Source organism: Hyperoodon ampullatus (genome assembly GCF_949752795.1).
Source record: "Hyperoodon ampullatus genome assembly, chromosome: 2".
NCBI lineage: Eukaryota > Metazoa > Chordata > Mammalia > Artiodactyla > Ziphiidae > Hyperoodon > Hyperoodon ampullatus.
This window is the reverse complement of record NC_136915.1, coordinates 37,026,811-37,042,099: the sequence shown is the minus strand read 5'-3', so window position 1 is coordinate 37,042,099 and position 15,289 is coordinate 37,026,811. Positions and strand designations below refer to the sequence as shown.

The following is a 15,289-nucleotide window of genomic DNA, read 5'->3' as shown; positions in this document are numbered from 1 at the left end:
CCGCGTACCGCAAAAAAAAAAAAAAAAGTCCACCGAAGGAAAATAGATTAAATGTGGTACATGGAATACTACATAGCAGTTGCAAAATCAATGACCTAGAGTTATGTGTACCAATACAGATACATCTGAAAAGCGTAAGCAAAAAAATCAATTTGAAAAATACACACACACAAGTACGATATACAATACTGTTTGTAAAGTTCAAAAACATGCAAAAACCATGCCATATATATATATATATATATATATATATATATATATATTTTTTTTTTTTTTTTTTTTTTTTTTTTTTTTTTTTTTTTGCAGTACGCGGGCCTCTCACTGTTGTGGCCTCTCCCGCTGCAGAGCACAGGCTCCGGACACGCAGGCTCAGTGGCCATGGCTCACGGGCCCAGCCGCTCCGCGGCATGTGGGATCTTCCCAGACTGGGGCACGAACCCGTGTCCCCTGCATTGGCAGGCGGACTCTCAACCACTGCGCCACCAGGGAAGCCCATCCGTGCCATATTTTAAACAGATATATAAATATGCTGTAGAAATATATAAACAGGCATGGAATGACAACCAGGATACTGGTCTCCTGGAGAAGGCAGGGAATGGAGGGGGACGGGCTACACAGAGCTTGAGTCGTAACTCAAGTTTTATTTCTGAAGCTGGGTACAAGAGTATGTGGGTGCTCATTATATTAGTTTTTATGCTTTTTTATATATCTGAAATACTTCATGTAAAGAAAGGATGCCTCTGAAATTAAACACAGCAACCTCGTAATTTTTTTAAAAGAAGGACTGGACGACACTGTCAGATGCAGCCAAGATGTCAAGTTAAGGACTGAAAAGTATCCTTTGGATCTCCTGGGGGCACTGAGCAGTTTCACTGAAATGGTGAGGGGAGAAGATATTCTTCAAGAGTAAATGGTGAGTAAGAGGAGACAGTTGGCACTGGCAATCTTTCTAGAAGTCGAATGAGAATGCGTAAGGAAACAAACCTTTACGGAAATGTTCTGTACTAAGTGCCTTCAGATACACTTTATGGTGGGCCTCGGGGAAGGTCACAGATCCCTTCCTTTTCCCACCTCCAATTTCACCTCTAAGGAAAAGCATACTGCTGCTAACTGGCCAAGGCCAAGGGTATGGATTGGGTTTTTGTTTTCTAGGAGGGGAACCTTAGCAGAATGGTCATAAACTATGGGGTGCTTTTTCTTGCTGGATGATGGGCTCTGTATCGGGCTTTCCTGCCCTTCATAGCTTAGCAGGATCAGAATCTCGAGTGAGGATTTAGGAGAAAAGTTAGGCTGCTTGGCTACCTGCACCCATGAAAAAGGAGTTCTTCATGTGGTTCAACCCAACCCATGAGATTTGTCCTTGGAGGTTGAAGGTCAAAGCTCCAGTTCAAGAGTATCCTTTTGCTGGCCACTGTCTTCTTTTCAGGGAGGGGTGGGCCACCTAAGTAGAGGGTTCAGGCGTTCTTGAGTCTGCTGGCCAAATGATATCACCCCTTTAACAGTTATCTTATTTAACTCTGACCACAACCTAATACAGTGGTATTATTCTCTCCACTTAACTGATAAAGAAACTAAAGCAAAACATGTTAGTAACTTGTCCATGGTCACAGCTAATAAAGAGGTAGTACTGGGACCGGATCCTTCTATGTCTGATGCTAAAGCTGAAACTCTACCATGCCATGAAATAGGGCACGTAACTTGACACGGAAAGAGAACTGTTAAACTCTCAGGGATGGGAAAGTCTCATGTCAGGAACTGCATGGGTGAGGTCCTTGAGGCAATAGAAGGGGACAGTTCTGAGAGTATAGGGGGAAAGGTTAGCCTTGGACAGGATAAAAAAGGACTGGAGGGGAGGCTAGGTTAAGGTGAAAAACATCAGGAGGGGATGATGGAGGGCCCTGGGGGCAGTCGTCCGGATGGCCTCTATTTTCTCTGGGATTTCCCCCCTCGTATCTAGTCCTCTAGCACTGCTGTCTCTGGCACCCCTTTTGTGTGATCTCACAGCACAGTGTTCTTCCCTCATCAGAGTCCTTACTGCACTCCAAGTACCTGTGTCTGCATTAGACTGGAACTTTTTGAGGAGAGGAACCACATCTGTCTACTCCACTGTTGTGTACCTAGCCCCTGGCAAAGTGGTGGTTTCTGAGTAAACATTCCACTAAAGAAGTAAGAAAAAAGGAAGGACAGGAAAGAGGGAGAGAAGGTAGGGGCATTGTTGAGAGGGGTGGATTCCCAGCAGGGAGACTTCTGAGGGTACAGCCCTGTCCTGACACTAGGAAGATAGCTTGGGGGATGAGATGTTAATGTAAAGTGGGGCAGGGTTCCCAACATACCTTGACCTTTGATCCCAAAAGGCGGCACAAATTCCCGGATCCTAGCCCACTTGCGGAAGGAGTCATCCAGGAACATGGGTGCTGGCTTGGAGAACCTGGAATACAACAGGGCTGTTGAGAGTCCCAAAGTGCACTAGGCTGCAGTGCTAAATGGCTTTCTGTCCATCTGTCTTGGCTGTGGATCTGCCAGAAGCCATCCTCCATGTTCCAGCATCTCCTCCCCACTCCAGCCTGCACGTTGGGTAGCTGCTGTGCAGGGTCTGACAGATTCTGTTCAGTGGAGCCTGAGTGTGGAGGAGCAGGCCTGGCCAGTCCTTATGTGGCCAGCTGTGGGAGTGGAGAGGCAAGATGCACGCAGCAGGATCAGCATCTCAGAGCGGGAAGCTCTCTGGCAGGTTATCCACATGCACATCCAACAGATAGTCACTGCTGCCCACGCTGTTCCTGCAATCTGGGAACACGGAGATGAGACACTGTCCAGTGAGCAGAAAAATACCCCAAAATACAGCCTGTGCAGAGAGACAGAATTTGGGAGAGAATTCTGGGAGGTGGACCACCCAGGGTGAGGAGGAAGGAGAATTCACGGTGAGAGGGCAAAGCAGGTGAACAGCCATAGGAGATAGAGGTTTGACAGAAGAAAAAAAACCACAGTATCCTGCAGCTGGGAGGCAGGGCTGAGGGGAGGCTTCAGACAAGCAGAAGCCTGAGCACTTTTGCTGGCAGAGAGGAGGACCCAGGGAACACCAAGCTCCACAGGAGGTGGTGGAGGGACAAGGAGTTTACGGGTAGGGGGAGTTTTGGTCTGGAGGAAAGATGGGGGGAAAAAGGGGGAGAGAAGGAGTCATACGGCGATGCCAAGTTGTGGAGAGAAAAGGCAAGCCTTGCTCTTCTTGGGAAACCGAGGAGTGGGCAGGGCAGGGGGGAGGCTGGGGGGTGGGGGATGGCATCAGAGGGATGCAGAAGGAAGTGAGGGCAGAGTGAGAAGGGACAGGAGGAACCAAGCTCTTCAGAGATGCTTGGACAGCACGAGTTCACTTGGAACCTAGCACCCTGATTTTGAGACCTTTCAGGGAACCTAGCAGCCCGGGAGATGGCCAGCACCTGGTCACTTCCTGTGTGTTGACCTTGTTGCGGGGTGTGCTTAGGGCCTTCCTGGCTGAGAACGAAGGTGTAGAGGCCTAGGCCTCTGTGGCTGACTCTTGTTTCTAACAGCCTGAATCAGCCCACTGAAAAACTGAAGACTGGAGGAGGGGCCCTCCCAGCCCAGAAGCTAGAACTCACCGTCCCCCAATGAACTCTAACCATAGCATCCATTTCTCATTCCCATCATCACTAACACCATTACAATCACCAGACCAGGAGGAATAACAGCACTAATCACTTGGAGGTCTATCATTACTAGAGATTTTGAAGTGAACTTGAAAGAGGCAGAAAACTTTCAATGCTGCTCCCTCCCCATCCCTTGCTGCTAGGAAGAAGCTGTCAACACGTGATAGCGTGGGAGGGCTATTCCTGCACAGCAGCTTTCTTCTGGGCTTCTGAGTTAGCACACTTCTCCTCTGTGTAGAAGCGTCACTCATGTTTCTCATACCTAGTACACACAATCTAAGTGAATTAATACATTTGATGTTTTACCAGAGGCCCCGAGGATTCTGACCAGAGTCCACAAGGTCCCTGGATAAGCCTGGGGCAAGAACCTCTCCTGTGTCAGGACTGAGCTTATGAAAGTTTTGCAGTTTCTCAGTCAGGCATGGACATGATTTTTTCTGCCTCCCAATATGTACTGCATGTCATATGCTAGCAAAATCTCCTAAGATGTAGCCAAATGGTCTCAACACATTTTTTCCTTGTCTTCTCTCTTCCCCCATCTTTTCAGCTGATGAGAAAGTTCATTATATTAATTTTTACTTAAAAACACCCCCTTATTGGGTTTCCCTGGTGGCACAGTGGTTAAGAATCCACTTGCCAAAGCAAGGGACATGGGTTCAAGCCCTGGTCTGGGAAGACCCCACATGCCGCGGAGCAACTAAGCCCGTGCGCCACAACGACTGAGCCTGCGCTCTAGAGCCTGCAAGCCACAACTACTGAGCCCACGCGCCACAACTACTGAAGCCTGCATGCCTAAAGCCCGTGCTCCGCAACAAGAGAAGCCGCCACAATGAGAAGCCCGCAGACTGCAAGGAAGAGTAGCCCCCACTTGCCACAACTAGAGAAAGCCCGCGCGCAGCTATAAAGACCCAACGTAGCCAAAAATAAATAAATAAAATAAATAAAAAATTTTAAAACGCCTCATTTTTGGTGCTTATAAAGTGTTAATTTTGGAAAAAAATACAGATAGGCGTGCACACACACAAGTAAAAAATACTCATAATCCTACAACACAGAGACAATTAACCTTTGGTATATATCTGTACGGACTTTCCTTTTCCCATATTATTTTTTAGATTGCTCTGTAGACTACTTTTTTCACTTTATAATATTATGAAAATATTGCTATGCAAATGGACAGAACAAAAACCATAAGCGGCTGGTAACCTGATTAAAAATGACTTCCCCAAATCAAATGTACAAGGACACACAAATGAAAAAATACGCTGAAACCATTTGATTTTATATTTATATCTCTTTTCTTGTAAGCTGATATCCTTGTTTATAGTGATAGTAACATAATTAATTATTTGCTTTATCCTAATATATCCATACATATAGATACATATATAAAATATGTAGAATAGTTTCAAAATAAAAACACCAGTATTATTACTAATACTACCATTATTAAAAATGATTTAGGGAATACCCCACTAGAGAAATACAGATAAATTACTTTGCTTTTGCAGAATTATTTTGGAATAATCCTGCTGAGTTTACTTCATCAGCAATACATAGTTAAGTCCATTTGTTTCATTTTGCTTTTGCTTCTAGAGTTTGCTTACCCCTCATATTAATTTAACTTTGTTTTATGATGATATAAAACTATAGAATTCCAAAATTAAATTCACAAAGCAAGATATATTCAGAGAAGTCAAACTTTCATTTCTGTGTCCAACTCCTGTTACTTCTATTCCCATATAGTACTCATTTTTTTTTTTTGTTTTTTTGTTTTTTTTTGTTTTTGTTTGCGGTATGTGGGCCTCTCACTGCTGTGGCCTCTCCCGTTGCGGAGCACAGGCTCCGGACACGCAGGCTCAGCGGCCATGGCTCACGGGCCCAGCTGCTCTGCGGCATGTAGGATCTTCCCGGACCGGGGCACGAACCAGTGTCCCCTGCATCGGCAGGCGGACTCTCAACCACTGCGCCACCAGGGAAGCCCTATAGTACTCATTTTTATTAGTTTTTATTTTTTCCTTTTTTTTGGTATAAGTACATAATGTGTGTATGTGAATTCCTATTCCCTTCTTCTTCTTCTTCTTTTTTTTTTTTTTAATTGGGGTATAGTTGCTTTACAATGTTGCGTTACTTTTTGCTGTAAAACGAAGTGAATCATCTATATGTATACATATATCCCCTCCGTCTTGGACCTCCCTCTCACCCTCCACCCCCCATCCCACCTATCTAGGTCACCACAGAGCACTGAGCTGAGCTCCTTGCGCTATATAGCAGGTTCCCACTAGCTATCTGTTTTACACATGGCAGTGCACATACGTCAATCCCAATCTCCCAATTTATCCCACACCCCATAGCCCATGTCCACATGTCTGCTCTGTATGTCTGTGTCTCTATTCCTGCCCTGTAAATAGGTTCATCTGTACCATTTTTCTAGATTCCACAAATATGCGTCAATATACAGTATTTGTATTTTTTTCTCATTTTTTATTTTTATGAAATTTTTAAAGGTTACTTTCCATTTACAGTTATTACAAAATATTGGCTATATTCCCCGTGTTGTAGAATACATCCTTTCTTTTTTCTTTAAAAAAAATTTTTTTTATTAGTTTCTCCTTTATAACAAAGTGAATCAGTCACACATATACATCTGTTCCCACATCCCTTCCCTCATGCATCTCCCTCCCTCCCACCCTCCCCATCCCACCCCTCCAGGCGGTCACAAAGCACCCAGCTGATCTCCCTGTGCTCTGCGGCTGCCTCCCACTATCTATCCACCCTATGTTTGGTAGTGTATATATGTCCATGCCTCTCCCTCGCTTTGTCACAGCTTACCCTTCCCCCTCCCCATATTCTCAAGTAGGTCTGTGTCTTTATTCCCATTTTACCCCTAGGTTCTTCATGACATTTTTTTTTTAATTCCATATATATGTGTTAGCATACGGTATTTGTCTTTCTCTTTCTGACTTACTTCACTCTGTATGACAGACTCTAGGTCTATCCACCTCATTACAAATAGCTCAGTTTCGTTTCTTTTTATGGCTGAGTAATATTCCATTGTATATATGTGCCACATCTTCTTTATCCATTCATCCGATGATGGACACTTGGGTTGTTTCCATCTCCGGGCTATTGTGAATAGAGCTGCAATGAACATTTTGGTACATGTCTCTTTTTGAATTATGGTTTTCTCAGGGTATATGCCTAGTAGTGGGTACAGTATTTGTTTTTCTTTTTCTGACTTACTTTACTCTGTATGACAGACTCTAGGTCCATCCACATCTCTACAAATGACCCAATGTTGTTCCTTTTTTATGGCTGAGTAATATTCCATTGTATATATGTACCACATCTTCTTTATCCATACATCTATATTCAATAAAAAGGTAACATATACAGTTTTACCTTTTGATTTTTTTCACTATACAATATATCCTGGTAATTACTGCACACCAGTAGAGGTATATACTTGATTATACTCCATTATGGTTATGTACATATATCATTCAATCAGTCCCCTGGGTGGTTTCCAGTCTGTTGTAGAGTAGGTACCACTAACAGTGGTTACAGTGAATAACTTCATGCATATATCTTTTCTGTTTGCCAATGTAGCTTTGGAATAGATTCCTAGAAGTGGGTTTGCTGGATCAAAGGGAAAATGCATATATATAATTTTGCTCCATATTGCCAAACTCCCCTCCACCAGGATCACACCATTTCACATTACCCACAAGCAACAAATGACAGTGTTGTTTTCGCCACAGCCTCACCAACAGAGTATACTGTCGAACATTTCAATTTTGCCAGTCTAACAGGAGAGGAACAGTATCTCAGCGTGGTTTTTTTTTTTTTTTTTTGCGGTACGTGGGCCTCTCACTGTTGTGGCCTCTCCCATTGCGTAGCACAGGCTCCAGACGTGCAGGCTCAGCGGCCATGGCTCACGGGTCCAGCCGCTCCGCGGCATGTGGGATCTTCTCGGACCGGGGCACGAACCTGTGTCCCCTGCATCGGCAGGCGGACTCTCAACCACTGCGCCACCAGGGAAGCCCTCTCAGCGTGGTTTTAATTTGCATTTCTTTTACTATGTGTGGAATTGAACACTGTCATATATGGAAGGGCCATTTGTGAATTTTTCTATGAATTTTGTTCATATCTCTTGCCCATTTTTCCAAAAGGTTATGGGTTTTTTCTTCTTTTTCCCCCTAGCTTTATTATGATATAATTGACTATAATTGATATATAACACTGTATAAGTTTAAGGTGTACAACAGGTTTTCATACACATATGTGACAATATGATTACTACTACAGCATTAGCTAACAATCTTCCCTTTTTTTTTAAGCTCTTTATATATTAAATACATGAACCCTCTGAGATACGGTTACAAATATATCTCTATTGAGATATAACTTGAGTTTATTTATTCACTTGGCTTGTGGTGTTTTCCTTTCTTGCTTTCTTTTTCCCCCTTTTTTACAACAGATTTTTTTAAAAAGTGTAGTCAAAGGGAATTCCCTGGCAGTCCAGTGGTTAGGACTTGATGCTTTCACTGCCAAGGGTCCAGGTTTAATCTCTGGTCAGGGAACTAAGATCCAGCAAGCCGTGCAGCGTGGCCAAAAAAAAAAAAAAAAAAAAAAAAAAAAGTTGGGACTTCCCTGGTTGCGCAGTGGTTAACAATCTGCCTGCCAATGCAAGGGACACAGGTTTGCGCCCTCGTCCGGGAAGATCCCACATGCCGCGGAGCAAATAAGCCCGCGAGCCACAATTACTGAAGCCCATGAGCCTAGAGCCCTGCTCTGCAACAAGAGAAGTCACTGCAATGAGAAGCCTGTGTGCCACAACGAAGAGTAGCCCCCGCTCGCCAAAACTACAGAAAGCCCACGCGCAGCAATAAAGACCCAACACAGCAAAAATAAATAAATAATTTTTAAAAAAAGTGGCGTCAGATTTATCAATCTTTTCCCTTATTGATTCCGGGTTTTGAGTTTTAGTTTAAAAAGTTTTCTTCATTCCCAGGTTATATCTTTTTCCTGGTTAGAATCCCATCCACCTCTTTAGTCTCTCTCTTGCCAGGATGCTATACCCTCTTGTTCCATTGTCTTTTTGTCCCATCCATAAGGCAAAACCCAATCAGAGATTAATCGAATCCTACACTCTTGCACTTTATATACTCAAAGTGCTGCTAGAAAACACACACACACACACACACACAGACTGGTACCACTACAAATTCACGGACTGAGCCTTAGTTGGACCCTCACCTTTGCTCAGCAGCTATTCCAAACCTTCCCCACTCTCCATAAACTCTCTATCCTTTTCCCACTTTATCTAAGCAGATATCTCTTCTTTTTTCTCACTTCACAGACAAAACCAAGCCAATCAGATAGGAACTCCTTCAGCTTCTTACTTCCTTCCCCCACCCTAGACCCATCAAAGCTGATCTCTCCATCACACTATGCAGCCCACTCCTGTTTGTTTCCCCCTAAGCATACAGCAAGCTCAGGTCTCTCCTACATGAAAACAAACAAACAAACTCAATAAACTTTCCTGACCATGTACCCATGCTACCAGTCTCTCTCTTTATCCTTTCATGGCAAAACCTCGATAAAGAGCAGTGGATATTCTGTCTCAACTTCCTCATCTCCTATTCACTCCTCAATCTACTGCAATCTGGATTTTACTCCTCTGAGACTAGTTGTGTCCTACAAACCATACACTATTTGTAGCTCCCTGAACATGCCAGGCTTCATGCATTTACACATGCAGTCTCTGCCTGAAATGTACCCCTCTCACCCCTCCCTGTATTCCCCAATCCCTTCCCTCTCTATTTGCCTGGAAAATCCCTTCTCATTCTTTAAGTTCAGATGCTGCTTCCTCTGGACAGCCTTCCCCCAGGAGGTGGCTCAGTGCCTGCAGAGGCCTTGGAAGCTGAGCAGGGAGGGCCATAAACAACAGGAAGTGGGGTGTGGTGATGGTAGAGGTGGTGTATGTGTGTGTGTTTGTGTTAATTCTGCAGGCGGTCTGGGCAGAGCCCCATGCTACATCTGGAAGAGAATTCAGGGGCTTCTGTCCAGAGGCCAGTGTGCCAGTTTGGGGGCCCAGCCAGGGTGGAGGTGGCCCTTGAGGTGCAGAATAACTGGCCAGACTAGCAGGGGTGTGCGACGCCTGACCTGCGTGCCTTGGCCAAGGGGGTAGCGGGGCAGGGTGCGGCAGGCTCCAGCAGACAGGCCCCAGCCCGCCAGCTCTGCCAGCTCTGCCGAGAGCCCCAGCACACAAAGCAGCCTTGGGATCAGGTTTCAGGAGGGTGTGTGTGAGTGCGTGAGAAGGAACAGGGGAAGGAAGAGGCGGAAGTTGTACGGGGACCAGTGCGTCTTTTCTTCTTGGATCCTAGAGCATAGCAATGTGGAGAGTTGAGGCTCTAGGAGGGTACATGCTAAGGGTGGGTCTGACCCCTGTGCCTCTCATAACAAGGCTGGACCCCAGGACCCATGAGGCCGCCCTGCCCACAGGCCTATAAACTGAGAGAGGACGATGACTCGGCACGATGGTCAGTCTGCCAGCCAGGATGGGCAACCCAGGAACCCCCAAAGGGATCTCTTAGTTCACTTAATGCCCAGCAGTGTGGCTGAGGTGCAGTGTAGAAGGTGAATGTCCCCAATTCTGGTTTGCCCACCTAAACCATTTCCTAAGGCCCAGAACATCAAGCCTGTGCCCAGAGACCAGCAGGAAAGCTAACTGAGTCTTACTAACTGGGAGGGTAGTAGTTCTCTGTGGTACCAGCAGACCCAGAGTAGGATCTTCCTCCTAGTTCCCACCATCCCAACTGAAAAAGGTGCCTCCAGGGGCTTCCCTGGTGGCACAGTGGTTGAGAGTCCGCCTGTCGATGCAGGGGACACGGGTTCGTGCCCCGGTCCGGGAAGATCCCACATGCCGCGGAGCGGCTGGGCCCGTGAGCCATGGCCGCTGAACCTGCGTGTCCGGAGCCTGTGCTCTGCAACGGGAGAGGCCACAACAGTGAGAGGCCCGTGTACCGCAAAAAAAAAAAAAAAAAAAAAAGGTGCCTCCAGATGTGGGTTTGCTGGATTAGGGCAACACACAGTTTCAGCTTTCCATCTGTGCCTGTTTGGTTGTGGGGCCAGCCTTCTGGCCACAAGAGCCCAAGCAGCCCAGGAGACAAGAGGAAGGCAGAGCCCAGTAGTGGGTCCTGAGACCAGGGGCCACAGCACATCAGTCTGCCAGATTCAGCCACAGGCCTTGGCCCAAAATGAGTGAGACTGTCATCCAGTAGGGTGAAAGCCAAACCCCAGAGATCCTCCTTTCTAGAACCTGCTCTGGGAAGCGGTGGGGTGGACGAAGCAGAGGGACACACGTTTTCTAGAATCTACCTGTTCTTGTCTGGGATCTCGCTGTGGCAGCCCCACCATAAATGGCCCTGCACAGTAAGACCTTGGTATATGTCCAAGCAAACAAGATAAGCACTTTGTCAATGCCTTGTCCAGCTTATGTCTTGCTGCCACTTCTCTTGCTGGCCCACCTGAATGGGTCCCATGAGAGAGCAGGAGTCTGAGGAGAAAGGTTCATGAATATGCAGGGCAGGTGGGTCTATATCCTGTGAGAAGAGGCAGAGAAGACAAAGAGCAGGTATCAACCAACAAGTACCGTTCCAAGCAAGAGCATGAAGTGCCTGCCTCCAATCTTATGCAGGACCAGATGGAGCTGGAGGACGCAGCCCCATCCAACAACTGCTTGCCTACTCGGGGTCAGGTTCCGTGCTGAGTGCTGGCTAGGGACCTAAGGTAAACTAGCTTTGGTCCTTCTCCTCAGGAGCTAATGGTAGACACAAGTAAACAAATAACCATAAGAAAATAAGTCTGCATATCCTGTGTTTTGGAATGGGGGGGGTATAAAGGTCTCAGACCAACTTAGGGATATAGCAAAATCTTGAAGGAGATGATGACAAAACCAAGCGGAGCCTTGGAAGACAAGTAAATGTGAGGCTCTTGGAGCATGGTGGGAAGGGTATTCAAGGAGGAGGGTCGTGCAGACAATGGCACAGGAGAGAAGAGAACCAGAAGCAACCCTCCCTTCGAGACAAGGAGAGAGGCTGCTAAAGCTGTCAGGGTGGAGCAGCACCTGCCAAGGGCAGGGGAGCTTCAGCCTGGCCCCCCACCCAGTGACCTGCCCTCTAGTCCCACCCAGGCAGGCGCAGCAATGTGTGAGGAAGGACTGAGTGGGCAAGTGTATTCTGACTGGGTGTAAGTATAAGGTAGCTGAGGTGCAGGCTCTGCACAGAGGGAAAAGGCCGGGGCAGGGTGTGCATCAGCACAGCCAGGGCTGGCCTGATGCCCTGAGGCAGTGTCAGGGCCAGTTTCAAGGTGGATCATCACTGGCAACTTGGGGCACTCAGTTCATGCTCTTTCTTGTTAGCGCCTTGCAGTGGATATCTGGTTCCTTCCCCCCTTCTTCTGTAGAGCACCTACTTTTCATTCCATATGGTCCTAGTTGAGCTGACCCCCACCACTGCTGCTGCGATGGGCGCATGGTCCAGGCTGGCCAATTAAGATACTTCACCCCTCAGAACCATAGTAACTGGCTCAACAATGGGCACCTGATCCAAGTGGGATGAATCAAATTCTTCTCTGGGATTTAATATTTGGACACTAGGGTATATGGGAGTCTCTCTTTTTCTCCGAGATAGTGAGCTGTAAAGACCATGTATGCCTAGAACAGTGCTTGTGCAAACCATGGCCCAGAGGCCAGCTGCCTACTTGTATAAATAAAGTTTTATTAAAACACAGCCACACTCATTCATTTACCTAATGTCTATTGTTTGCTTTAACGTTATAACAGAAGAGTTGATAAGTTGTGACAGAGAATATATGGCCTGCAAAGCCCAAAATACTCACTATCTGGACTTGTAAGAAAAAAATTTGCCACCCCTGGGCCTAGAACCGCTGGAGCCATCTTCTGTGGCTACACAGAGAAACTGTCTACAGAACAGTCAAACCCAGGGAAAGCAGAGCCAAGACGTGGGGAGAAAGACACTGTTTGAGTCCTAGTCCAGGTGGGCCTGAAGATAGTTCAGCCCTGAACTTAACAGGTAAGTAAGCCAATCAATTTCCTTTTTGCTTGAATTAGTTTGATATGGATTTCTACCAACTACAACAGCTACTAGAGGACAATGCTTAAGCTCCTTCGTCTGGTTTCCAAAGCCCCTGTGATCTGACTCTCCTGTGTCAACCTCCCCGCCTCAGATACCCCTCTCTTCTCCTCCCTTTTCCCTAAGCTCTAGCCATATCCAACTACTTATAGATTCTAGAATCTGCCAGGCTCTTTAACACCTCCATGCCTTTCCACTTGCTGTTCCCTTTGCCTGGAATTCTCTTCTCCTTCTCATTCGCATGCTGAATTTCTGCTCCTTCTTCAGCCCAACTCCAGCGTCTCTGCCTCTGCACAGGTAGGGTCTTCCCTGAGCCACACAGGGCTGACGGAGCCTCTCCAGGTCCCCACTGTTCTCCATGCACCTTCCTGGCACTGACTGCACACTAATGTGCCTGTTCCCTCCCCGGCACACAGCCAGGATGCAGCAGGTGCTCCATAACTGACTGCTGGCTGGAAGAGGGAGAAGCGCTCAGGGTGACCGGCTCCACAGTGTGGGTCTCCCTGGGCCAATGCAGGTGGAGTTTCTGCTCACCTGCGGAGCTCTGAGGACTGTCTTGTGCGGCACATCATGGACACTTTGATCTCCCTGCTCCGAAGGGCCAGGCTTTCAGTGATGTCCTTACTGTTTCCTAGTAAACTCCTCCTGGTCTGAAATACTGCCAGCTGCTGCCCCTCTGCCTGCTTAGGGACTTTGGCCACATCTGTGTCCAGACAGGCTGGAGCCACATGCATGACACATATGACAGGCAGGGAGGCCTACGCTGAAGGAGGCTCTCAAGGGGGCAGTGCCTGGGCTCCTGCTGACAGGGCTCCCCTGACTCTGCTGACAGCCTGTACCCAGCGTGGACCAAGGAGGAAGGGAAGGGGCCCGACTTCCTGGTAAGGGGAGGGGAGCGTGGGGAGGCGAGGAGAGAACGGCGAGCTGAGAAGCCGCCACAAGAGGCAAGCACACCTCCCCCAGTGAGAGCCTGGACAATGGCCAGAATGTCTACAGAGGCCACTTAACCCAGAGCCCAAGGACACGATCCGATCCCCAGTGCCCACCCTCCAGCTCTCCAATACGTGCTAAGCCCCAGCTTATCCCAGGTACCATGCTAGTCACTGGGAAATATGACAATAAACAGCTCAGAGTCCCAGCTTCGTGATTAATGGATGAGGCAGCCAAATACACACAGAGGCAACAGTGAAACATATGACAAATGCCACAATAACAAGAGTAATAACAGCAGTTTACAGGTACTGAGCTCTTGCAATGATCTAGACACTGTCCTAAGTGTTCTATGCTTGTCGTCCTATTTCATCCACACAAGAACCTCATGGATCGGCACAATGTACATCCATACTTTTATTTATGGCACTGCCTTCGGGATACATGAAAGTCACTGGACCCTTGGGGAAGCGCGCCATCAGGGATGGAGAGGGCAAAACCAGACCACAGGGCGTCGCACAGGGAGAAAAGCGAGAGTGTTTGAGAGACAGGAGGTGATCTCTGTAGAAACATGGTAGTGGAGGAGAGGACAGAAAGGGACCGGGAGCTGGCAAGCGCAGCGGGAGGCAGAGACCCGAGCCTGCTTGTACTGGGGGAAGGAGCCCACAGAGAAGGCGGAGGGAGGGGGTGCGAGAGACAGAGAGGCAGCAGTGGAGAGGCCTCCAGGAGGCGAAGGGGACCGGATCAGAGTGCGGGGAGAGGGACACAGAGGGCAGGGTGCCTTTTCCCTGGGAAAAGGGGGAGCACGCGAGGGTGGCTACCCTGATAGGTGCACTGGGAGCTGGGGGCGACCTCATTTCTCCGGGGAATCTCTGGGGTTTGGGATTACGAGTGTGCAGGTCTGGGCTGTAGGAACTGATGAGTGGGAGAGGTTTGAAGCAGTCACTGTGGTAAGTCAATCAGGGATGGGACTGCTGAGCAGTGCTGAGCACTGGCAGAGGCTGAAGACCAGGACGCCACCGTGGGGCCAATACATGTATTCGTGTGTCTCTGTTAACAGTTCAGCAGCCCAGAAACAAGCAGGAAAAGTGGCTGGATCAATTTCACCAAGTTTGGGCACTGCTTTATAAGGTGAGCTGGAAGGACAGGAGCGTGACAGAACTCAAACAGATGGTGAGAATACCAGTGATGATGGATAGGGCCGCGGTGGATGGGTGGTGGCTGTGGCTTTGATGGTGAGGAAGGCCAGGCCAGGCCAGTGCAGCTGATCAAGTGAAACCTAGGAGTCATTCTTTTCTTTTTTAGTACCATTGGCCCTGGATCATCACATTCTACAAAGAGAAACACCTATTTTATAAACAATCCTCTACCTTGCCAGTTGGACGGAGTCATTCTTGACTCATTCCTTTTTCCTGTCTGTCTCTCATCTGGGTCATCAGCAAATCCTGTTACTCTCTAAACGTAATGAGAATCCCTCCACTTATCTCCGTCTCCGCTACTACCGCCCAGGTCCAAATCATCACCTTGTGGCTGCTGCAA

General features: G+C 47.5%; 1 protein-coding gene across 13 annotated transcripts in view; it reads right to left on the bottom strand.

Moving 5' to 3' along the window:
• The window catches only part of ST3GAL3 (ST3 beta-galactoside alpha-2,3-sialyltransferase 3), a gene marked incomplete at its 5' end in the record, with an annotated part of 200,612 nt that overhangs the window by 25,309 nt on the left and 160,014 nt on the right, over window positions 1-15,289 (bottom strand). For 12 of the 13 annotated variants that reach the window (XM_079697750.1, XM_079697751.1, XM_079697755.1 and 9 more), the window contains one exon: window positions 2,334-2,428. The exons of the other annotated variant lie outside the window; for it this stretch is intronic. In XM_079697750.1, coding sequence (XP_079553876.1) covers window positions 2,334-2,428 — 95 coding nt within the window. The remainder of the gene's footprint in view (window positions 1-2,333; window positions 2,429-15,289) is intronic. 13 annotated transcript variants of the gene reach the window in all.